The sequence below is a fragment of the Ochotona curzoniae genome, unplaced genomic scaffold (genome assembly GCF_017591425.1).
Source record: "Ochotona curzoniae isolate NIBS_2020 unplaced genomic scaffold, NIBS_Ocur_1.0 contig_291, whole genome shotgun sequence".
NCBI classification, from domain to species: Eukaryota; Metazoa; Chordata; class Mammalia; order Lagomorpha; family Ochotonidae; genus Ochotona; species Ochotona curzoniae.
Genome location: NW_024465649.1, coordinates 12,579,879 through 12,605,754, shown reverse-complemented (window position 1 = coordinate 12,605,754; position 25,876 = coordinate 12,579,879). Strand labels below are relative to the sequence as shown.

The 25,876-nt window shown below is 45.6% G+C and overlaps 1 protein-coding gene across 3 annotated transcripts; it reads right to left on the bottom strand.

Annotated features, from left to right (window-relative positions):
* Positions 1 to 25,738, bottom strand: HSPB11 (heat shock protein family B (small) member 11). 3 transcript variants are annotated; one of them, XM_040978659.1, is made up of 6 exons: positions 25,695 to 25,738; positions 21,371 to 21,483; positions 11,249 to 11,355; positions 9,645 to 9,713; positions 4,849 to 4,892; positions 1 to 192 (listed from the first exon to the last, which is right to left on the bottom strand). In XM_040978659.1, exons 2-6 carry the CDS (start codon positions 21,466 to 21,468, stop codon positions 79 to 81), a joined length of 432 nt encoding a protein of 143 aa, XP_040834593.1. In that variant the 5' UTR covers positions 21,469 to 21,483; positions 25,695 to 25,738; the 3' UTR covers positions 1 to 78. The 3 variants fall into 3 exon arrangements, with proteins under 3 accessions (XP_040834593.1, XP_040834594.1, XP_040834595.1); XM_040978660.1 differs by lacking the exon at positions 25,695 to 25,738 and adding an exon at positions 25,211 to 25,489; XM_040978661.1 differs by lacking the exon at positions 25,695 to 25,738 and adding an exon at positions 21,609 to 21,830.
* Positions 25,739 to 25,876: the final 138 nt, after the last annotated feature.

Here is a 25,876-nt window from a genome sequence, read left to right as displayed (position 1 = left end):
TTGATATGAATCCTTTTAATAGAGCTTCTCAGGGACATCTTTGGGTTTAAATATCGTCAGAACTTTTTGCTTCAGCAACTAAGCAAGATTGGAGATGGCGATTCCCTCTGCGGAAATGCTATGCACTGATGCAAAATGATCAAAGGCTGAGAGAATAATGAATCTCAAGTAGGTTGCAGAGCCATCGTGCACCTGTGGGGAGAAAACAATAGGAATGCTGTCAGTGATGCTAGGTAACCATGGACGAGCTGTGAGGAGCTGTGAGCAGACATGCTGGCAGCATGAACATTAATATTCCAGGCTTGTGATCTCCAGAAGCTAAGCCAACCCAGGTAGAGCTGCAAACTACAACTGTGCATCTACAATTAGTTCTTATAAACTGTCCTAAAGCATTTTTTTATGGTAAGCTGTGTCCTTGGTTCATCATGCAGGTATATTGGTTTGGCCTCAAAAGGCCCTCCAATTTCCTGTCTCTAAACCACCCACCCAGTCTCAGCCTCCTTGTTTACTTGCAACTGCAGTAGCCTGGTTGGTGGAAGCCCCCAGAAGTCACTCACCTGTCACATTCTCCCTAAGCAGTCATCCCTTCCCACATTTCCAGACCTGCTTCCCTAAGCAATCCACAGCCTCCCATGTCTGCTAGCATGCAAATCACCAAGCACAGCCCTCTGGTAGTATGCTGTGGCAGCCTTGGGCCCTGCCTGCCTACCCAGGGCCCATGCAACCTCATGCATGGGTCTCCAGATCCTATTGGCATGCCAATGTCTGCCCCCAACATATATATAAAATAAGCAACTATGCTGGAACACTGGTATAGTTAACACAAATTTGGCATTAACCAGGCTCAGGATTCCCACTAGCTATTAGCTGCTTTCCTCCCAGCAGTGTACTAGGTACAAAGCAACATAGTCAGTTGCCTATAGTTGGGGGTAAATGTGATCTTGATTCTACAATCAGGAAGCTTGTGACAGAACATTGAGTTTAAAACGCTACGCAGATCTTGTGGCAGGAGGAACCTAGGGGGCCTGAGAGATTTCTCTCCCTATGGTGAGTACTCCATGAGGGAATCTCGGGAATGGGATTAGGTCTCTGGCCCTGCCCTGCCCTGCGGCCAACTTGTGGCAGGAGGAACCTAGGGGGTGGCTGTTCGTCTGTGGGGTTGGGGAAAAAAGGAGCCCTCAGCAGCATGGCAGCTGTGAAGGTTACCTGAGTCAGGTTGGACTCAGTGTTTGGGACTTCTGCCATGGATACCATCGCCACGTGGTGTGTGAATCCTCAGCTTTTGGGCGGCCAGTGTACTAAGTGGTGTGAATCTCCTCCTGCTGGCCACCTGGCGGCGACCTCTAGGATGTATGGGTATGTAATTGTTCCCTAGAGACATCCATGGATAAGGCCAATGTGAGTGTAGGTAAGGGATGAATCTAGGGACTTCGGCAATGGGGGTCACTGAAATTGCTGGCAAGCTTGGGGACTGAGAACTGGTCGTTTGGAGGGGAGAGTCCATAAGATCTGTTTGGGTCAGACTGATTCACCAGCCCATATGGGAGTCCTGACACAACATCACATGCACAGCATCACACGCCAGCCTGCATGAAAGCTATGGCTGAGGGCATGTCTGTTCTGAGTGTCAGAACAGGGGATGGGTCACATTAGGAAGAGTCATAACACCAATGGCGTACTCACCATGAGGGGAGAAATCTTCTTCTGGCCTCCCAACAGCCAGGACTCTCACTGCATGGTGATGGTGCCCATGGGCAAGTAGGGGGAAGTGGAGGGCTCCCCTGCTGGACTGCCATTCCTACTGGAGAGCATGAGCTGGGATGGGGGCAGACCAGACCAGGCAGGGCTACAACACCTGTGGGCCTCATGTGAGCTAGATCAGGGAAAAGCCAGGCTGCTCCTACTGGTACAAGCATAAATCAGAGTAGGTGAAGGTTGGTTGGGCTTTGTCGCAGCACCAGCTGGCAGATGCTAACACTGGAGGCTAATTCTGTCAAGTTAAACTGTAGAACTACCTGGAGAGTCCATGATGTGGGAGTGGACCATGTAGGGAAATAATGGGCATCTCCCTCTGGGGTTATCATTCCCACTGGAGAACATGAAAACCAGGACTGGGGCAGTAGTAGCTAGACAGAAGGGCACCCAATAGCATGTGTGTGGGCTGTATAGTTGGGCTGGTTGGGTTGAACTAGGCTTCAATGTGCATTGACTTGTATGACAGCTGAATTGATATGGGACAGACTGGACAGTCTGCTGTACATACTGGCAAGCACGGGAACCAGGGCAGGGGGCGGACCTGGTGGGGGTTATTGTGGGTCGCTCCGACTAGGCTGTAGTTCCCACTGGTTTGTGTGAGGGCTGAGTGTGTAATGAGCAGAATCAGACTGGACTGCAATACTCATTGGTTTGTGTAGAAGACAGGGGTGAAAATAAAACTGACCTAGCAATTGCAACTACCAGCATATGCATAAGTTGATTGAGGCAATGGACTATGTCGGACCCTATACTGGCATACACACAAAAAATCAGGTCTGGGATCACCTCAGATGAAGTTTCTTTGGGGATCCCTCCAATTGAACTGTTGATCTCAGAACCCCAACCACGAAGAGAAGTGCAGATTTCATGGTCTGACTATGGAGTGCAAGTGTCAAAGCTGAGCCTCCTCAGAGGTTCAGACAGAGCAGTGAACAGCATATCCAGGTACACATGGAGGATATGGCAGACCATCGGAACCTGCAGAGGATACCTGGTACCACAACAGAGGACAGAGGACAGAACAAATCGATCATCTACCCTAGCAAAGAGTTGGCAGTGAAAATCTGGGCAAACGGAGACTCTAAGGTGGACTATGTCAGTCAGTATATTCCAAGTCAGTCAGTCTCTCCAAGACTTCATCGTGCTTGGAATGGCAAGATTGGCAGCAATTCAGAACTGTTGAACTATCAAAACCTCTTGAGCAATGCTCTCAGAGCATGTCCCACACAGGGGACCTGGGATAGGTGGGAAGCGGGGTGAGGCTTCTCCCTTTATCTCCCCCTTTTACCCCAGATACAGAAATAATAATAATAACGTGGAAACAATGGTCTTACCCACTTTCCTGTAGCCCTTGACCCTTTGTGCCCTTTATCAATTATGTAAAGATTGTCAAAATAAAATGATTTTTAAAAAACCTGCTAGGGTCCGTGCAGTGGGTGTGGAGGACAGGAAAGTGTGTGGAGAACTGTTCCCCTGCAGGCAAAGTTGGGAGGAATTTTCCTCTGCATGGCAGGGCCCAGAGGATGTCTCTGCAACCACCTGAAGGCAGTTTCACCTCCTTTTGCGCAGACACCGGACCACCCCACTGAGAATTCTGTAATCTATTCAGGCATTGTTTGCCAGCTGCAGAGTTGGTTTTTGCTATCAACATCAGCATAGAAGTTAATGTTGCAACAGTGCCTTTTAAAATTCATGCTGTCTCTGCCTCTGTCTCTGCTGCCCCCATTGACCATCCTTCATCTTTAGGTCCCTCCTTCTGTGATGCATTTCCTCCCTTAACTGATTCAAGATGAAGTTGCAGAATGAGGATTGTAGCAGGAATGTGTTACTGATTGATATGCACTTCTATCGAGAACTTCCTGACAACAGGGTCAGGATGGATTATATCCTGCTTTAAGGTGAAATAAACAGCAGAATTATCTTTGGAAACACCCACTTGATCATGACGTAAAAAGTCTGTACCAGAGCTTGTGACTGCTTCTGTATAAATAAAGAGGACAGCTTTCTTGCATTGTCTATTATGATCATGAAATCGTCGTGGTCCATGTCTTTTCTCTCTATGCCTACTCCACATACTCTTCTCGAGCTCCGAACTCGGCTGGAGCTGGACTCTGGCAAAAAAACCATTATCTGGTTGTCCATGTGGGGTGTTGCAGGTGTGCAATGCACGTAGTCCGAAGGCAGAAAAACACAAGCACAGGCAAGGCTGCTGCGGCATGTTGCCAGCTTCTGCTCCCTCGGCAGGGTTTCCCCAGGGAGACTTCCTAAGCGCCTGCGAATCCTGAAAGCAAGTTAGCAAGCCAAGTGAAGGCTTCCTCATCACAACTCAGTGTGTGCAGACAAGAAGTCCTATCTCTGGACTGCCATTGGCCTCCTCATTGCCTGGGCAAACTGTGGTGGGAGAGAAGGGAACCAAGCAAGGGGAAGTAAACTCCCTACAAGCACTGGGCCCTTGGTGAGACCAACCCTGGCACCCACAGAAGCGCACCTGAGATTGTTCTCCTATTTGTGCTGCTCTGAAAGCAGCGCCTGGCGAGCCCCTGGGGACATGGGAACTCCTGATGAAGCAGCAGCTTCCCCATCAGCGGGCATTCATCTGCTTGACAGGCAGAGCCCGATGGAATGCTGTCGAAAACCCCTTGTGCCCTTTCCACTGCCTCTCGCTGCAACTCCTTTATTGCTGATCCCATGCTCCAGTTCCCCTATCTGAATTGCCCTTGTCCTTTCACGCTTACATGAGCATCCTAGTCTGACATCTCGCTCTCTTTAAATTTCTGTTCCAAACGGTCTATGGGAGCAAGTGAGATAAAGCAAAGCACAGATTTCAACAGAAATGAATGAGCAGAACATGATACAACCAAATGAGTGAATTCTGTTGCTTCCTTACTGTCAGCTTTCTGATGGGTAAGGGTCTACATAAGAATACCTCATGTTCATAACACCACGGAGAACCACCGCCAGAACCACCATCAGAACCTGTGAGAACACAGGCTATCTGCTAATCCTTCAGCTTGTGTGGACAGAGATCAGCCGCAAACACCTAGTGCTGATAGTCAAAGCTCATATTTGCCTTAACATAGAGTATTTACTTACCACAATTTCTTCATTTTGAAGTTGTCCCTCCGTGTGTGCTAAGTCTAAAACATAAATTTAATAGACATGAGTAAAGGTCTAAAATACAAAAAGGAAGGCTACTGAGATGTATGTTCAGCAAAACATGACTTGGCAAACAGTAGGTTAATACCTGACTTAAAGGAATTATCAGTGTTGGGGGGTGTATCAAATTTCATATAAAATCAGAGTTTATCTAAAAGGTAAAAAAAAAGACAAATTTTTATAAGCTCTTAAATACTCATAAATATTAGCAAAATGAAATGTAAATGTGAATTATATTTAAGAAACATAAATTAAGAATGTTTTAAACCATGAGCATCCATTTGTTGGCTCTAGCTGGCAACAAGGAGGCCTGACAAGAGTCTTCTGTCATTCCTGTGAGTGGCCATGAGAGCTCAGAGTCTCACATTGTATTTTCACTATGATGCAGAAATCTGTGCCCCATAAAAGTAACCCTTCCTGACATTCAAGTCTTTATTTTTTTAAAGATTTATTTATTTTGAAAGTCAGAGTTACAGAGTGAGACAGAGAGCCAGAGATCTTCCATCAGTGGTGGGCCAGGATGAAGCCAGGAGCCAGGAGCTTTATCTGTGTCTCCCACATGGGGAGCAGGGTCCCAAGCACTTGGGACATCTGGCAGGGAATTGGATAAGAAGTAGGGTAGTTGGGACCTGAACCAGTACTTATATGGAATGCTGGCATTGCAGGTGCATACCAGCCTCTTGGCATTCAAATTTTAAAAACCTTGACTTAGGTAATTGTGGGACAGATTAATTTATTTGATCATGAGTTAATAGCAAACATTCTAGAAACAGATACAACTATTGACATTACTAGACATTAGCATTACTTGAAATTGTAAAAGCCATAGTACAGAAAGCCGTCTCTGGAGGAAGCAAGCTTCTGTTTCTTAACCCTCTCGGGAGATCCTGAAGAACAATGACCCTGTATCACCTCTCTCCTACACACTTTTCCCCAGTGGGAAGACTGCAACTCTTGCACCTGTTCCCCTAGAACCATATGCTTGGCTTTCTTTCATTTACCAACTTTTTACTGGCTTTATACTGTGATAGATGAAAGCACGTTTCCTAACCCAGTCCTCCTTTCCTTCTCCTTCTGTAACTTCTCCCTGGTTTTATCCTCTCAATTTTGAAATCAATACTTGATGGTTATATTCATATAAATGCCATTCCCTATTGAAATAGGTAGTAAGTCAAGTTATGCTAACATTTTTGTTCTTACAAAACTTCTCCACCAGGAGTAAATAATAACCTTTTTAAAATTTTTTCTTTATTTGAAAGGCAGAGTTACAAAAAAAGAGAGGCAGAGACCAGAGATCTTCCACCTTTTTTTTTTTTTGAGGTGCAAACACATTATTGAGGAGTCTGAAGGGGTGGTGGAACTCAGAAGTCGTGTTGAGACTGGAGGAAATCCGAAGTCTGAGTTCGGGACCTTGCTCCCGCCACATCCCTGGAAAGAGATCTTCCACCTTTCAATTTACTCTTCAAAAGGCCACAACTGCAAGGGCTGGGCCAGGACAAAGTCAGGCCAGGAACCAGGAGGTTGTTACAGGTGTCCAATAAGGAGATAGGGGTGTAAGCACTTGGGCCATCTTCCACTGCTTTGCCAAGCACATTAGCAGGGAGAAGGATCAGAAGTGGAGCAACAGGGACATGACCAGGCGCTCCTGCAGGATGCTGGCATCATAGGTAATCGCCTCATGTGCACATAAATCAGCCTAAAAACCTCTTTTATTTCCTTACTTTTCCTGTTTTAGTTAGGAAAAACTAAGATATATAAGAGAGAACAGAGTGACTACTATATTTTCCCATCAGCTAGAATGGATAATCGCTAACCTTTCATCATAGATGTTTTCTTTTTTTTTTTTTTTGCTAAAATATATTTTTTTAAAGATTTATTTTTATTATTTTTTTATTGGAAAGGCAGATATACAGAGAGGAGAGACAGAGAGGAAGATCTTCCGTCCAATGATTCACTCCCCAAGTGAGCGCAACGGCCGATGCTATGCCGATCCGAAGCCAGGAGCCTCTTCCGGGTCTCCCACGCGGGTGCAGGGTCCCAAAGCCTTGGGCCGTCCTTGACTGCTTTCCCGGGCCACAGACAGGGAGCTGGATGGGAAGCGGGGCTACCGGGATAGAACCGGCGCCCATATGGGATCCCGGGAGTGCAAGGCGAGGACCTTAACCACTGCGCCACCACGCCGGGCCCTGCTAAAATATTTTAATCCATTTTATTTAAAAGTCAGCTATACAGAGAGGAGGAGAGACAGAGAAGATCTTCCATCTGTTAATTCATTCCATAAGTGGCTGCAACAGCCAGAACTGAGATGATCTGAAGCAGGGGCCTGGAGCCTGTTCCAGGTTTCCCACATGGGTGCAGGGTCCCTGGGGTTTGAGTCATCCTCAACTGCTTTCCCAGGCCATAAGCAGGGAGCTGGATGGGAAGTGGGGCTGCTAGGATTAGAACTGCACCCACATAGGATCCTGGCATGTGCAAGGTGAAGACTTTAGCCACTAGGCTGCTGTGCTGGGGCCTGCTAAAATATTTTAAAGAATTATTTATTTGAAAAAAAGAACAACAGAGAACGAGGCAAATCTTTCATCTGCTGGTTCATTCCCAAATGGCTTCAACAGGCAGTGATAGTCAAAGCTGAAGCCAGGTGCCAAAAACTCCAGGCTGGTCTCAAACCATGGTGGCAGGGCCATCTTCTATTGGCAGGAGCATTGGCAGGGAGCTGGACTGGAAGAACAGTTCCCCTATATGGGATACCAGAGTTGCAACCTAGACTGCTATGTGACAATGCCACTGCTACTAAAATTTTTTTCTTTAATATATATTTTTAAAAGATTTCTTTATTTTTATTGGAAAGGCAGATTTACAGAAAGAGGGGGGTCCCCTTAAATGTATAGAACTTAGGCTCAGCACAGTAGCCTAGTGGCTAAAGCCCTCACCTTGCCCACTCGGGGATCCCAAATGGGTGTCAGTTCATGTCCTGGCTGCTCCACTTCCCATCCAGCTCTTTGCTTGTGGCCTAGGAAAGTAGTCAAGGATGGCCCAAAGCCTTGGGACCCTGCACCTGTGTGGGAGACCCAGAAGAAATTCCTGGCTCCTGGCTTTGGATTGGCTCAGCTCCAGCCATTGTGGTCACTTGGAGAGTAAACCATCGGATGGAAGATCTTCCTCTCTGTTTCTCCTCCTCTCTGTATATCTGCATTTCCAATAAAAATAATGAAATTAAAAAAAAAAAAGAAGAATGGCAAGGAAGTAGTGATCCTCCCCTTCAAAGTTTCCAGTCTTAGTATGAGAACAGGAAGAAGCTATCTGTCCAATTTCTCTGTTGCCTTTTTGGTTTTATCCTAAGCAAACTGTCCTCGAAAGAGCCTACTTTGAGCATTTACTTGGCTTTTCCTCTCTTGGAGCTCCCTTTCTGATTGCAGCCATAGGAGGTTTCTCTCTTTAATAAATCTCACTTTGCACACTGATTTGTCCACATGGAAGTCCTTCTTTAATGTGAGACAAGAGCTGAGGCAGCAATTGCCCCTGTTGCGCCTGTTTCCCTTAATAGAAACACAGTGGGCTACTCTGTAAGGAAGCCTGTTGTTCTTTGCTGTTCTCTTCGATGAAAGCCTCTTGCTTCCACTTTGTTGGCTCAGGACTGACTTCTATCTCTCACAAAAGCAAGAACCCTACTGAGGCCACAGTGGCATACACAGGATCACTGACTGTCTAGGACCATAGACATCTTAGTTATAACACCAAAAAGTGGACAAACACAGAAACTGTACATGAAGAAGTCCAGGAATCTTTGAAATCAGTTTATGGAAGAGTTTGGAGAAGGCTAGAAAAACAACAACATATACTCTAGATAGAGTGTTACAGGAAATTCTGGTAAGCACTTAGAAGACTAGAATGCTGGTAAATGTGGGTAATGCAAGGCCAGCACTGTGACATAATGGGTAACGCCACCAGCTGCAAGTTGCCATCCCATATGGGTACCAGTTTGAGTCCTAGCTGCTCCACTTCCAATCCAGGTCCTTGCTAATGTACCTGAGAAAGCTGTGAACAACGGTGCAAATGCTTAGGCACTTGTATCTACATGGGAGACCCAGATAAAGCTCCTGGCTTCAGACCAGTAAAGCTCTGGCTGTTGTAGCCATTTGGGGAGTGAGCCAGCAGATGGAAGATCTTCTCCTTGTCTCTCCTTTTCTCTGTAAATTTGCCTTTTAAATAAGAATAAATAGATCAATCTTTTAAAAATGATGGTAGGCTGGTTTTTTTGGCAGAGGCAATTCCAAGGCAGTAAAGCCAGGCTGAAGCATGCGATGTTATCTGCTGCTGGCAAGTTTTATGATGAGAATCAGAAACAAAACGAGCAGAGCACAACTTTGGAAATCTGTGGATGGCGTTGTGGTGTGACAGTCAGAGGGGCTAATATGTAGTTAAGGTCACGTCTCTGTTGGAATGAGTAAAGGGGGAGTCTCTAAAAGTATACAAGACAAGGTAGGTGTTATTTCCATGTTTTAGATAAGCATTTTGAAATTCAGAGAGATTAAATAATATGTCAACGGTTATATAGCTAGTAGGTGCAGAAGCAGGCAAATATCCAAATCTGCATGTTTCTAGATCCTACCTAAATATGTCAAGGAATCATTCAAGTTATTGTTTTTCACAAAATGTAAGCCAGGCAGGAAGTGCAGAATCAAAGGGCAAAAAATCTCTGTGCCCAGCACAACCACAAGGCCATGTGCACATACCTTTTTCAATCCACTGCTCGAAATCTACCGGCTCCTTAGACGTGCTCTTCTCGATCCTCAGGGTCCGCACTGACAGTATAAACAAACACAGGATGTAAAAGATAACTTGCCTACTTGAATTTACGCTGTGCCTCCGTGTTTCTTTTTCTCTCTGCCTGACATTGTCATACACTGGTGGGTCTACACAGCACTGGGATTAAGAACACGATGTTCTGGGGGAAAAAAAGAAACACACATTCTGGAAGTTATTCATTGTGTGTTTCTATAAATCTCTATGGCAAAATATATTCCTGTGTAACTAATCTTACCAATGCTTACAATTACATACTACAGAAATAGTTGAATTTGGTATCACCATTTTTTTTAAATAAAGTAGTACTTGTACCACGATTATGTGGTCTTATTGCAAACTAGGAGAACTCACTGCAAATCTGGCATATTTGTTTATTTGTTCATTCACTGGTGAGTATACTCTTGGAGAAAGGTGTCAGTAACTGATTTTCTTGATGAGGAAACAGGCTGAGGAAAGCCAGGCTGGTGTCCAATGGCATGGAGCCAGTGTTACAGAATGAGAATCCAACCCTCAGGGCCAACTGGCTCCAGAGTCTCTTCAGGGAATGACAGAGGAGACGTATCAGTCATCTTTCTTCTGTATTTTTTTCTTTCTCCGCTGCTCCTGACCTAGTCCACACCGTACCAGATCTATTCCTCTCCTCTGTCCTGAGGGCCTGAGCCCGGTGGACTGCAGAAGCCTGAGCACACCTAGGGGCTGCAGTGTGGACCCAACAATGGAAGGCAGGCCGCAAGGCAGTGGACTGGTATACTGCCACTCCCTCCTACTCCAGTGCCATGTCCTTGATGGTACCTTGTCCCTTCACAGTGACAGCCTCTGCTGGGCAGAAGGCCCAAGCTCACTGGGCTCCGCTATCACCACTTCCTTCCCTGGTCCTAGGAGTGTTCATGGCTTCCTGCTGTGGCCAGTTGCTGAGGCTCTCATTATCAGTTGTGTGTTCCCTCTAACTCAGGCCATCATTTTCTAAGTGTTTCATCAATAAAGCCTCTTCTGAACCAGCTGGAATATATTCTGTTTCCTGCCATGATTTGTTTGCTCCGTTTTATCCTTCAATAAACACAGACAGAGTTAGAACAGGGTTCAGTGGGAGATTCTCTTCCTCAAGGAGATGCCACTGGTCATTAAAAAGAATCCAAAAGTATCACTGGGACTTGTTAGGGTTGTCATATTTTCAGCAAGAGTCTGACAAGAGGACCCAAGACTGGATGTGTCTAGAATATGAAGATGTCACAGAAGCTAGCACCCCGGCAGGATCACTTCTTATGTTCAGAACAGGACCTTTGGCCAAAGACTTTAGAGAGTACATGGCATGGAAACGATTATGTACTTCAGAAGTGCTTCAGCTCCACAGTTTCAGAGGGGCTGCTGGGTCCAAGGCAGTTGTGTCCTAATCTGCGCCTTCCCACCCCAGCAACCTCACTGGCTTCTAAGCTGAAAAGAACAATTACTGTCCTGCCACGAGTTCACATGTGTGCTCTAGGCCTACACAAATACTTAAGGATGGATGAAACCGAACATGCAATTTGCTCACCTAAGTAACTCTGGATGACAAGCTTTTCAATCCTTACATGTTTGTGAAAATAAATAATGAACTCCTGAGGAAACATTCCTGTGGTGGTCCAAAAGGTTTCTGGATTCCTATTAAAGGAAGAGGAACAGACAAAGAGACGTGGATAATTGTAACAAAAGTACTTTTTTTCTAGATCTTTTTTAAAGACTTATCTGTTTTTATTGGAAAGGAAGATGAGATTTACAGAAAGAAGGACAGACAGAAAGAAAGATCTTCCATCCGCTGGTTCATTTCCAGGTGGCATTACTTTAAGCGGCCACAATGGCCAGGGTTGAACTCATCTGAAGCCAGGAGCCAGGAGCTTTTTTTAGACCTCCCATGTCAGTGCAGGGTCCCAAGGCTTTGGGTCATCCTCTACAGCTTTCCCAGGCCACAAGCAAGGAGTTTGATGGGAAGTGGAGCAGCTGGGACATGAACTGGCACCCATATGTGATCTGGGTCCTTGCAAGACAAAAACATTAGCTAACTGAGCCATTATGCCAGGCCATGAACAAGTACTTAAAAAAAATAAACAACACGGCTGGCATTATGTAACATCTACATGCCATAAGAGTGCTGGTTCAAGTCCCCATTACTCTGCTTCCGATCAAGTTCCTGGAAATGGAAGACAGCTCACGTGATTGGGCCCATGCCACCTATATGGGAGACCCGGATGGAGGTCCAGGTTCCTGACTTCCAATGTGATCCAGTGGATGGAAGGTCTTTCTCTCTTTTTTTTTTTTTAATTTTTATTATTTTTTTATTGGAAAGGCAGATATACAGAGAGGAGAGACAGAGAGGAAGATCTTCTGTCCAATGATTCACTCCCCAAGTGAGCGCAATGGCCAATGCTATGCCGATCCAAAGCCAGGAGCCTCTTCCGGGTCTCCCACGCGGGTGCAGGGTCCCAAAGCTTTGGGCCATCCTCGACTGCTTTCCCGGGCCACAGGCAGGGAGCTGGATGGGATGCAGGGCAGCTGGGATAGAACCGGTGCCCATATGGGATCCCGGGCGTGCAAGGCGAGGACCTTAACCACTGCGTCACCATGCCGAGCCCGGTCTTTCTCTTTTTGTAAGTATATCTTTCAAATATATTTAAGTGTTTCTTTGAGAAAATCAAATATATCTTTTTAAAAAAAATCAGTAAACATTTTACAAAAATCAAAACAACTACTTTTTTTTTCTTCTAAAGGCATATTTACAGAAAGAAGGAGAGGAGAGAAAGAGGGAAAAACCTTCCATCTGCCAGTTCACCCCCAAAGTGGCTGCAACAGTAGGAGCTGAGTCTATTTGAAGACTGGAGCCAGGAATCAGGAGCTTCTTCCAAGTTTTCCTTGTGGGTGCAGGGTCCCAAGGTTCCAAGCCATCCTCTACTGCCCTCCCAGGTCACAAGTAGGGAGCTGGATTGGAAGTGGAGCAGCCAAGATATGAACTGGTGCCCACGTGGGATCCTAGCACACACAAGGCAAGCATTTAGTCAGTGAGTCTTTGTGCCGGGCCCAACAACTGCTTCTTGTAACCCTCTCTAATGGCTAATTCTGCTTGTAATCTCTCTGTAACTTGAATAATTCTTCCTTACAACCAAGTGTTCTAAAACACAGGAACATGGTTGGGCATTTAGAATGGTGGTTAAGACAGTCACATTCAAATCTATAGCACCTGGATCCAACTACTGCCTTGACTCCTGAACCTAGTTTCCTGTTAATGCATATGTTGATGGCTTGAGTAATTGGTTTCTTTCTTTTTTTCTTCAGATTTATTTATTTATTTCTTATTGGAGAGTCAGGTTTACAGAGAGAAGAGACAGAGAGAAATCTGCTGGTTTACTCCACAAGTGGCCACAATGGAGCTGAGCTGATCTGAAACCAGAAGCCAGAAGTCTCCTCCAAGTCTCCCACACAGGCGCAGGGTCCTAAGGCTTTGGGCTGTCCTCAGACTTCTTTCCCAGGCCACAAGCAGGGATCTGTAGAGCAGTCGGGATACACACTGGCACCCATATGGGATCCTGGCACATGCAAGGTGAGGACTTCAGCCGCTAGGCTACCATGCTGGGCCCAAGGAATTGGTTTCTTGCTTATCCACGTGAAAGACCTGGTTTGAATTTCTGACTCCCAACTTTGGCTCCAGCCAAACACTCTCCATAGAAGGCATTTGGAGGCCTGGCGTGTGGTCTAGCAGCTAAAGTCCTTGCTTTGAATGCGCAGGGATCTTATATGGGTGCCAGTTCTAATCCCATTGACCCCACTTCCCATCCAGCTCCCTGCTTGTGGCCTGGGAAAGCAGTCGAGGACGGCCCAAAGCTTTGGGACCCTGCACCTGCATGGGAGACCTGGAGGAGGTTCCTGACTCCTGCTTCGGATTGGTGCAGCACTGGCCATTGCGGTCACTTGGGGAGTGAATCAACGGGTGGAAGATCTTCCTCTCTGTCTCTCCTCCATGCATATCTGCCTTTCCAATAATAAATAAATCTTTTTTAAAAAGGCATTTGGAAAATAAGTAGATGGGATTTGTCTCTGCCTGTTAAATAAATAAATAAATCATAGACACAACTAATATTACTCCTGTCGGAACACCTTTAGTGTCCCTTTAACACCTATTAATCTAGTATAGTCATATGGTATGGCATATGACTATACAATGTAGTTCCTTCATTAAAGTGGATGTTCTCTTCTGTAACTGTGTCACCTCCCATCACTGTAGCCACACTGAGCCACCTAAAATTCTGAAACAGGTGATTTAGGGTTGTGTTTCTGCACCTTAGTTCATGAGGTTCTCTTCAAAAGCTTTTCTTATTCTTGAAAACAAATCAGTATCACCTCCTCCTTCCCTTACACTGTCTCACACTCCATATTCATTTCCAAACTGGCATTTTTCTGCTTTGTTGTTTTAATAGTATCATATATCCCCAGCTGTAGGCAACTGTACCTAGGCAAGTATTGTATTGCTGGGAAAAAAGCAGCCAGAAGCTGGTAGCATTCTAGACCTGATTAATGCCAAATTTGTGTTAACTATACCAGTGTGCCAGCAGAGTTGGTTATTTATTTTTTTAAGATAAGTGCAGAAGTTGGGAAACTGTGAGCCAGGACATGCCTCCAGCTCCCAGGTGGCCCAGGGAAGGGATCTGGGGATCTACTGGAGTGGGAGTAGCTGGGGGCTTGTTTGAAAAGGAAGGAATGATTTCAGGGGTCTTTCACAGGCTGGGGCACTGCACTTGCAGATAGGCAAAAGAGCTGAGATGGAGGGGTTTAGATGGGCCAAACTAGAGGGTAGGAGACCAAGGCTGGTGATGGGTCAGGCTTGGCTAGGTTGCTGCACCTGCTGGTGGGAGCTGGGATTAGGGGCAGGCCATCTCAGATTAGGCTGCAGCACTTGCTGATACATGCCAAGACCCAGGGCTGGGAGTGGGCATGATAGAGTAACTTCAGGGACTCCTTTGCTAGGCTGCTACTTTTGTTGATGTGAGAGCTGGGACTGATGGTGGGCCATGCTGGACTAGGCTATACATGCATGGGTACAGGCCAGCTGAGCTAGGCCACAGCACTGGCTGGCAAGTGCTGGGACTAGGGGCGAGTCATGTCAGGTTGGACTGTAGTACCCATGAGCATGCCTCCTTCTCAACTATGTAAACAATATTAAAATAAGATTTTAAAAATGTATCATTCATGCTTATTTATTCTATGCAGAACTGAGTAAATAGTTCATATTAAGGTAAAACTTCTGCAAATTGTCTTTGAAAAGCAAAACAAAGAGGCCGATGTTGTTGCACAGTAGGCTATGCCTCTGCTTACAGTGCCAACATCCCACACTGGTGCTGATTCATGTCCTGGCTGTTCCATTTCTGATTCTGTTCCCTGCTGATATACCTGTGAAAGTGATGGAAGATGGCTCAAGTACTTGCCCCTTGAACCCATGTGGGAGACCCGATTAAGCTCCTGGCTTCAGACCAGCCCATTCGGGGAGTAAATCAGCAGATAAAAGATCTTTCTTTTTCTCATTGCTTCCCTCTCCGCAACCCTACCTTTTGATTTATTTTGTTTTTTTATTGGAAAGTCAGATAACAAGAGGAGGAGGGACAGAGAAAAACGATCTTTCATCTGTAGATTCACCCCCTAAGTGGCTGCAACAACCAGAGCTGAACAGATCCGAAGCCAGGAGTCAGGAGCCTCTTCCAGGTCTCCCACGTTGAGTGCAGAGTCCCAAAGCTTTGGGCTGTCCTCTACTGCCTTCCCAGGCCACAAGCAGGGAGCTGGATGAGAAGTGGGGCCACTGGGACCCTGGTGCATGCAAGACGAGGACCCTAGCCACTAGGCCACTGCACCGGGCTCTGCAACCCTACCTTTCAAATGAATATATAAAATATTTTTTAGAAATGTGTGCACAATTTGACAATGCCTGATATTTTGTGTAAAATTGAAAAAAAAAGAGAAAGTCTTTTATATTTACTTCAAGATTTACTGTTTTTAGGGTGCTTAATTTCTGCTCATAGATTGAAATTTCCATTAGCATTATACCTCTTCAACCTATAGAACTTCTTTTATTATTTGCTGTGACTAAGGTGTTGATGAAGGATATGTTACCTTGATGTACAATTCTAAGTTGTAATTAGATTATCTCTCCTTTCCCCGCCAGCACTTAAAGGAGACCTTACCATTGAGTTCTGGGTCTGACTGTTTTTATGAAAAGTTGGCTGTCACTAGAACTATTGTTCCGTAGTATACAAGTATACAAGTATGCGTTTTTTTTTTCTGTAGCTATTTTATAAATTTTGATTATTTGAAGGGCAGACACCGAGATAGACAGAAAGCTCTTCCATCTGCTGACCTAGTTCCCAGGATAGTCCTACCATAGTCCAGGATTGGGGTCCCCCACATGAGTGCAGAGACCCAAGTACTCAAGCCATCACCTGCTGACCCCCAGGGGATGCATTAGTAGGAAATAGTACTGGGAGCAGAGGAGCTGGGATTTACACCAGGGACTGTAAATTGGGATATGAGTTTCCCGGTGGCATCTTAACTGTGCCAAATGACTTATCCTTCAGGGGTCAGTGTGATGGCTCCACTGGTTAATCCTGTACCTGCAAGTATGGGCATCCCATATGGGTGCCAGTTTGTGTCTTGGCTGCTCTATTGGCAATCCAGTTCCCTGCTAATGGCCTGGAAAAGCAGCAGAGGATGGCTCAAGGCCTTGGGATCCTGCACTGGCATGGGAGACCTGAAGGAGTCTCCTGGCTTCTGATCAGTTCAGCTACAGCTGCTGTGGCCATTTGGGGAGTAAACCAGCAGATGGAAGATCTTTCTCAGTAAACATGTATTTTCAACAAAAACAAATCTTTAAGAAAAAAGTTTTTCTGGATCCCTTGTAATACAGCAGTCTGACCCACTGTTTGGGATGCCTGCACCTCACATTTGCATGTCACTTTGTCTTTAGCTACTCTGCTTCTGATTTAGTTTCATTCGTTCATCCTGGAAGACAGCTCATGGGTCACGTGCTTGGGCCCTTGATACCCAAGGGAGAGGCGGGAATTCCTGGTTTCTGGCTTTGGTCTGGTCCATTCCTATTAAAGGCATTTGGGCTGTGAACGAAAATGAGAAATCTCTGTCTTTAGCATCCTGCTTTTCAAGTAGATGAAAATAATACATGAACATTAAAAGAAAAAAACTAGAGGTTTTCTTTATCTTTCTTTGTCATTAAATAATTAGTACTTGGTCTTTTAGCATTTATCCAGGAAGGGGGTTGCTGAATTTTGAATCTGTGAATTGGTATTTTAAAATATAATTAGGAGGGCCCGGCGCGGTGGCGCAGTGGTTAAGGTCCTCGCCTTGCACGCCCGGGATCCCATATGGGCACCAGTTCTAATCCTGGCAGCCCCGCTTTCCATCCAGCTCCCTGCCTGTGGCCTGGGAAGGCAGTCGAGAATGGCCCAAAGCTTTGGGACCCGTGCACCCGCGAGGGAGACCCGGAAGAGTCTCCTGGCTTCGGATTGGCATAGCATCGACCGTTGCGCTCACTTGGGGAGTGAATCATCGGATGGAAGATCTTCCTCTCTGTCTCTCCTCTCTGTATATGTGCCTTTCCAGTAAAAATAAAATAAATCTTAAAAAAAAAAAATATATATATATATATATATATAATTAGGAGCCTGGCATGACAGCCTAGTGGCTAAAATCTTCGCCTTGTACACTCGGGATCCCATATGGGTGCTGGTTTGTGTCCTGGCTGCTCCACTTCCCATCTCCACTTGTGACCTGGGAAAGCAGGAAGGATGGCCCAAAGCCTTAGGATCCTGTACCTGTGTGGGAGACCTGAAAGATGCTCCAGACTCCTGGCTTCAGACTGGCTCAGTTCTAGCTATTGCAGCCACTTGGGGAGTGAACCAGAGGACGGTAGATAATTTTCTGTTTCTCCTTCTCTGTAAATATGCCCTTCCAATAAAAATAATAACTACATCTAAAATATATATATATATATACACACACATAATTATAGAAACTAAAAAACAGAAATAACCTGAATATTTGTATAGGATGTGCTATATCCAAAAATGAAACATTATTTGAGGATAAAAAGGCATGAGGTACTGATATGTGTTGCAATTTAAATGAACCTTGAAAAAAATGTAAGTGAAAGAAGACAGTCACAAAAAAATCCCACATATGGACGGCTCCATTTCCATGAAATGTCTGAGTGGATGAAAGCTACAGAAATAGAAAGTAGATTCTTGGTTGCCTAGGGCCAATGGAGATGCACAAATACAGGATGATTACTACTGGGTGCAGAATTCCCTTTGGGTTTGATGAAAATGTTCTGAACAGATTGTGAAGATAGGTACATAACTGTAAATATGCTGAAATCCATAAAACCATACACTCCAAAGGGTGAATAGCACAGTTTATGTATAAATAAATAGTTTTTTTATATTACTACGAAAAAAAAAAGCCAAGTCTTATCACTCAAAATTTTGGTTTTTTAAAAATACTATGTTTTGATCCAGGCGCAATAGAATAGTGGTTAAAGTTTTCTCCTTGCATGTGCCATGATTCCATAAGGTCACCGGTTCTAATCCCTGCGGCCTTGCTTCCCATCTAAATCCCTGCTTGTGTCCTGGGAAAGCAGTCGAGGACGGCCCAAAGCCTTGGGACCCTGCACCCACGTGGGAGACCCACAAGAGCTCCTGGCTCCTGGCTTTGGATTGGTTCAGCTCCAGCCGTTGCGGACACTCACAGAGTGAACCATCAGATGGAAGAGCTTCCTCTCTGTCTCTCCTCTCCTCTATATGTCTGCCTTTCCAATAAAAATAAATAAATCTTTAAAAAAAACTATGTTTCATATTTCACAATTTCCTTATATTTATATGATTTTCAATTTATCTAAACATTTGAAAGATTTCTTTTATTCATTTGAATGGCAGAGTTAGAGTCATAGGAAGAGACAAAGAGATCTACTACCTGCTGGCTCCCTCCCCAAGTAGCCACACTGGCCAGGACCGAGCTAAGCCAAAACCAGGAGCCTGCAACTCTATCCCCATCTCCGACACAGACGGCAGAGACCCAAGCACTTGGGCCATCCTTCCCTGTTTCCCAAAGCAAATTGGTAAGGAACTTGGCAGGAACTAGAGCAGCCAGGACGTGAACTTGTGCATATATGAGATGCTAGCATCAGAGGTGGTGGCTTAGTCGGCTATGCCATGTTGCTGGCTCTCATGTGGGTCATTTTCTATTGCATTCCAAAATGGAATGCGGGCATCCCAAGTGGCGTACCCAATGCCTACTCCAAGAAGTCATTTCTTCTGGTGTAGAATCTCTCTTTTTCTTTGCATTAGCATATTAGACACTGGAGGACAGAGGAAGGCTCATGAGGAAACAGAATGGTCATCCTCACACTGGTTTCTGAGGAAAAGCCCTGAGACAGCTCTCAGTGTCCAAGAGAGCTCCAGGCTCCTGGCTTCGGATCAGCTCAGCTCTGGCCATTGTGGGAGTGAATTATCACACGAAAAATGTTCCTCTCTGTCGCTCTTCCTCCTCTCTGTATATCTGACTGACTTTGCAATAAAAACAAATAAATCTTAAAAAAAAAAAAAGATACTTTGGGGTAGGCATCGTGGTGCACTGGGTTAAGCTGCACTTGAGGCACCACATCTGAGTGCCAGGACTCATATCCCGATTCTGTTTCTGATCCAGCTTCCTGCTAGTGTAGACCTGACTGCCAGCAAATGAAGGCTCACATTCCTGGGAGAGCTGGATGGAGTGGCTGTCCCCCGACTCAGCCCAGCTCTGGCTGTGGTGAGCACCGGCACAGTGAATCAGCAGATGGGAGATGTCTCTCTTTATCACTGTCTGTTGCTCCACCTTTCAAAGAAATAAAAAAATATGGTACAGCTGAAGATGAACAGGATGTAGTTTCCAACTTTCAGAAATTCATAGCTGAGAGAGGAGATAAACACTAAAAATTAGGGGAAAAAAACCATTACACAATAAGAAATAATTAATATAATAGCGATAGTGGAGGTATTTACTCAAGTTCTTAGAGCCCAGGAACAAGATAAAATAAAGCTATTTAAGGCAAAAAGGGTAGATAACAGAAAGGTGGTTACAGCCTGCCTAAAAGAAAGAGGTTAGGTTTCTAGAACTTTAAATACAGACTTCATGTCAGTGCACGTGCACACACGTATCACATATTACAATATATTTATATGCAATTGGCTCTTTTCAATAATTAAAACTAATATTTAATCTCTCTTTGCCTCTCTTACCGTAAGTATAAAATAAAGTTTAGGCCACAGTGTTGTGTATAGGGGTTAAGATACAGTTCAGGAGCCCTATGCAGTAGCTTAGTGGCTAAATGCTTACCTTGTGTGCGTGTGGGATTGTATATGGGTGCCAGTTTGTGTCCCATCTGCTTTACTTCCCCTTGGGCTCCCTGCTTGTGGCCTGGGAGGGCAGTACAGGAAGGCTCGAGGCCTTAGGACCCAGTAACTGTGTGAGAGACCCAGAGGAAGCTCCTGGCTCCTGGCTTTGGATCAGCTCAGCTCTGGCCGTTGCTGAGTTGTTGAGTTACTTCGGGAGTGAACCAGCAGATGGAAGATCTTTCTCTCTGTCTCTCCTTCTTTCTGTAAATCTGCCTTTCCAATAAAAATAAATAAATCTTAAAAAGATAAAAAGATATAATTTAGGGTACTTGCATCCTATATCAGAATGCTGACTAAAATCAGTTCTACTTCTAACTCTAGCTCCCTGCTAAGGCACCCCTGGGAGGCAGCTGGGGATAGCTTATGTGGTCAAGGTCCTGCTGCCCAGGTGGGAGCCTGACTCTGGCTTAGCACAGCCCTAGTTGTTGCAGGCATTTGAGGAGTAAGCCAGTGGAGGGATGATCTCCAGCTCTGTGTCTTTCTCTGCCTTTCACATAAATAATTTTAAAATACAATAAAACTAAAAAGGATTCAGGTAAGATGAATTTGGAATTCCTCCCAGACACAAAATTATATAATTGTATTAGTCAAACTTTGGTCATTGTACAGATACCACATAAGAAAACTCAAGAGAGTAAAAAAATAATCCAGAACTACTAAAAAGGAGTTTTCTCATTAACTACTTTTTCTGGGAATTCAAAGTCTGAGAATAATACTCTATCTCTACCCAGAAAAAGGCCTAGCTTAGTGAAGAGTGTCAACTGGAATGTTATCAAACAAGCAGATCAGGAAGATGGCGGGACACAAAGCGTTCAGCATAGAGACGTTGCTCAGGCCATCAGGGAAACACACGGAAGATAAGAAGACAGGGACTTTTTATTCCTACGGCCAAGAAAAAGCTGGACTACAACACAAGCAGATATTAGAATTTACACTTCCTTAAAATCAAGTTGCGGTTGTTTGGGGGGTTTATCTTGCAGTCCTTTCTGAAGACCTATCTGTACATGTAAGCAGAGGTCAGTGAAGAAATTACAAAGGAAAGGGTCAAAATCCTAAATGCTCACAACTGAAAGAACCAGGAGGGATCCTACCTGGGAATTAACTTCCCCAAACATTGAGGAAACTCGATTTAACAGTGCAGACAGTGGTAAAGCACACAGACCTAATATGAAGACTCGAGCAAAAACTGTGCCTCTTACCCATCAATGATGTTCTCAGGTGGGTGTTTTTCATCACTGGATGTTGCTAACACCACTTCGGCCCCTTCAGAGCTCGAGCAGAGATCAACTCTTCTCATCGTAACGATTTTAATCTGCAAATTAAAAAACACTCAACTGAAACAGTAGTAGAGACTCAACTTTCTGATTCTCTGAACTTCACCTATGAGCGAGGGACAGCCTGTTGCCTGGCATACAGTAGAAAAAACAAGATGTTTACCTAAGTAAACCGACTTCTTCCAAGGAAGCCAGAGGGTTTGTTTCCCATGGCTCTGCTGTATAAACTAACTCCTTGACTACCCTGCCACTGTTTTTCTACTTCTAAAATTAAAAGTCTGCAGTAATTGTAAGGCAGTGCAAAATGAGTCAGTGGGCAAATTTTAAAAAGTTGTTTATAGTTATGTTTCCAAACCTTGAAGAAATCTGAAAGATAAAAAGATAATTGTGATCTGTTATTCACACATTATTCAAATGTCAAACAATACTATTTACATTTTAAAAGACACATTATCATCATCATTATTTTTTGAGCAGAAATATCAGATTAAGAGAAATGGTAACTTTGACTTAGCTTAGAATTCTCACCAGTCACTTGGGTCACGGACTTGAAACAAAGCTAAAAAAGTTATATCTATTTTTAAAATATATTTAAATATTAAATATTTAAAATATATCTTTAAGATAGCTATATAATTTTATTTGAATGGCAGATTTACAAAGAGAAGGAGAGAGAGACAGACAGAGATATCTTCCAAAAGTTGATTCATTCCCCAATGGCTACATAGGGCTAGAACTGAGCTGATCCAAAGCCAGGAGCCTGGAGCTTGTTCTTCTTCTGTTTTTTGTTGTAAAGTCAGACAGACAGAGAAGAGGAGAGACAGAGAGAAAGATCTTCCGTCCGATGATTCACTCCCCAAGTGACCACAATGGCCGGTACTGCGCCAATCTGAAGCCAGGAGCTCTTCTGGGTCTTCCACGTGGGTGCAGGGTCCCAAGGCTTTGGGCCGTCCTCAATTGCTTTCCCAGGCCACAAGCAGAGAGCTGGATGGGAAGTGGACAAGCAGGATATGAACCAGTCCATATGGGATCCCAGTGGATGTAAGCCAAGGATTTATCCACTAGGCTATTGCATCAGGCCCTGTAATTAATTTTCAAATAAAACTTTAAAAAAAAAAATTTAAAAAGAAACCTTTCACTGGGTCGCACCCTTCTTTGCCAAAAAGTAATACTTCCAGAGTATATATTTTATATTTTACCATGCATGTATCCTATATAAATAATATACACTTGTTCTTTTAAAATTGAGTTACTCGGGCCCTGGCGCGGTGGCGCAAGTGGTTAAGGTTCTCGCCTTGCACGCCCGGGATCCCATATGGGCACCGGTTCTAATCCCGGCAGCCCCACTTCCCTTCCAGCTCCCTGCCTGTGGCCTGGGAAAGCAGTCGAGGACGGCCCAAAGCTTTGGGACCCGTGCACCCGTGTGGGAGACCGGGAAGAGGCTCCTGGCTTCGGATCGGCATAGTATTGGCCATTGTGCTCACTTGGGGAGTGAATCATTGGACGGAAGATCTTCCTCTCTGTCTCTCCTCTCTGTATATCTGCCTTTCCAATGAAAAAATAATAAAAATAAATCTTTAAAAAAAAGTTGAGTTACTCCAGTGTGTATGTCCTTCTGGTATTTGTTTTCAATTAATGTTTCCTCTATCTTAATGAGCATGAATGTTTTCATCGGCCATGCTAATCATTTATGCTTTCTGGGACTGCTCTCAGTTATAGTGAGTTGAGGGGCTGGCACCATGGTCACAACAGGTTAATTCTCTGTCTGCAAGCACTGGGATCCCATATGGGCACCAGTTCTAGCTCCAGCTCCAGTTCCAATCCAGCTCTCTGCCTACGGCCTTGGGAAAGCAGGGGAGGATGGCCCAAGTCCTTGGGACTCTGTACCCACCTGGGAGACCTGGAAGAAACACCTGGCTCCTGGCTTTTGAATTGACTCAGCTCTGGCCATTCTGGCCATTTGGGGAGTGAACCAGCAGATGGAAGGTCTCTTTCTCTTTGTCTCTCCTTCTCTGTAAATCTGCCTTTCCAATAAAAACAAATATATCTTAAAAAAAAAAAAAGAATGAGTGCCTATGGACAACTAAAAGATTTGTAAAACCTAAAAGTATTCACTGCCTAATCTTTAGAAAAAAATTTTTTGCTGCCCCTTCATCTAGATATGCAAAACCTACAGGCTGACCACAAAATCGATGTGCTAGCTCTGCCTCAAGGCAAAGGAATGTCTCTCTCGGATTTCAGAATTGAGGCAGCAGCCCTGTCAACAATTTGTGGACACCAACCAGGGGGTCAGACACTGTGCAAAGATGAGCACAACCCAAGGGACTAATACTTGGTTCTTGCCAAGTTTAGAGACCAGGCTTGCAGCTAACAATTCAGCGTGCTGTGTGCTAAGATTCTGTTATCCCCAACAGGGTGCCGCATGTTATCCACCCCGACGCTGTGTCGTATCCCCACTCAGAATGCAGTGCCCTCTTTGGCGCAGAAGGTTTGAAGTTGGACACTGTTTCAGCCAGCCTGTTCAGGAGAGAATGTTCATGACAATCCGTCAACACGTTACGTGAAGAAAGTCAAGAGAAAATGGGATTGGATGGCTTCAAGGAAATAACAAGGAGAAACACGGCTACAATTTTCAATATGAGTAGTTCTCACAGAAGGAAAAAGTATTTGACATTTTACTGTTCCACGAGGGTAAACTGAACCCAACAAATATGATTGAAAGGGGAAGACTTCATAAATATAGAAACTTTTTTTTTCTAAGCAAAGTAGACTTTAAATCTTTTCCATCTCGGAAATCACCCAGGAAGAGTTAGGCAAAGAAAGGAGCCCTGCATGTGCAGTTCTTCCTGGCAAAGTCAAATTCTAGGAAAGGTGGACTGAAGAACTCTTTCCAGCAAGCTTGGAAACAAGAGACTTTAATCCCGTAGGCCAGGTCTGGGGGTGACTGCCCCCAACTCCTGCCTCAGGGGACATTTGGCCCTGTCTGGAATGGTTTATAGAGTCCCAACTGTAGCAGAAGATTGTGAGACACTGCCATCACAGGGCACCTCTCCCCCAATCAACACCTGGTCCCAAGCCGGAAAAGCAAGCAGTCAGTCACCCAGTTGGGAATGGGTACCTGGGGACTGGTGATTAGCCACAGAACTTCGTTTTAGCTGTATTTCAGAGAAACATGGCAGTGGATGAATAGGACTGCACGGCCAAGCCCTCAGCTATATTAATTCCCGTTCCTGATCTTCTTAAGCCTTGACCCAAAATTCATTTCATGCCTGCTAGATCCCACGTGGCTCGTTTATTTCCCAAGCAGGCAAAATGATGAAGTAACAAGAAACTTGGAGATCGGCTTCTAAGGCTCTTTTGTTACATACATTAGAAAGAGGCGACGCAGGCGCAGTGACCAGAGTGACTGAGGGAACACTAGGCCGGCAGGTGCCCACCCCGCCCTTTAGCTCACCAAGGGCAGTCCGGCTCCATCCCGGGGCCTCACCCGCCGGGGCCTCTGTTTACCAAGGGTACGCATTTCGGGTCGCCATTAGTCCTGCAGCTTACATCCTTGACTCTGGGCTTCGTTGACATCCCGTCCTCAACCCGGCCATTGATCTTACGGCCCCTTTTGAAAAGGGGTGCTTCTTTACGGAAACGTCTCGGGGTAGGACCTCAAGGGTCAGCCCCTCCTACAGCTGCAGTGCGCAGACCCTTCCCCCAGGAGGACATGCACGTAAATGAGAAAACAGTTACCCACGGTCTCCCCGTGACGTATCTCACCCTCCACCCCAACGAAATCTCCTCTTAAGGTCTTTTGAAGTCCCGGCCCCAGCAAGGTGAAACACAAGGGTGCGCCAGTGCCGATTTTCACAGTCATTCACGAGTATATGGGTTACGGTGTGACTCACTTCTTACACTTTGATAGTTTTTGTTTATCTTCGATTTGCAACTGGTTTTCTCTTTTGGGAGTTAACCACTCGGGCTGGCCCTGGCGAGTCCAGGGTGCAGGGACGGCAAGAGGCCCGTCTCCGTCCCCCGGCGCTCGCCAGGCGCGCCTCGGCCCGCGCGTCCCCTCACAGCGCCCCCGCACTGGCTCGCGCCCTCCCGCTCCCGCACGCGCCTCGGCCGGCCTCGCCCAGCGCAGCTCTGCCACCTACCCCGCCCCACCGACTCCGCCGGCCTGAGCCTCCCGTTAGCTGCGGGCGCGCACACAGCCAGGCTCCGGCTCTCCCGCGCGCCCCACCCCCGCCAACCCCCGCCTCACCCCCGGCCTCGCGCCTCCCGCCGCCGCCGAGTCCCCGGAGCGCGCCACGCCCTCCTCCCGGCCCGGTACCCCGCCCCTCCCGTAGGCCACGCCCCCGAGCGGTCCCGCCCAAGCGGCTTTCCCCAGGCCAGAGGCCGGGAGGAGCCAGGGGACCCGCCCCCGGGAGGGCACGCACGCGCAGT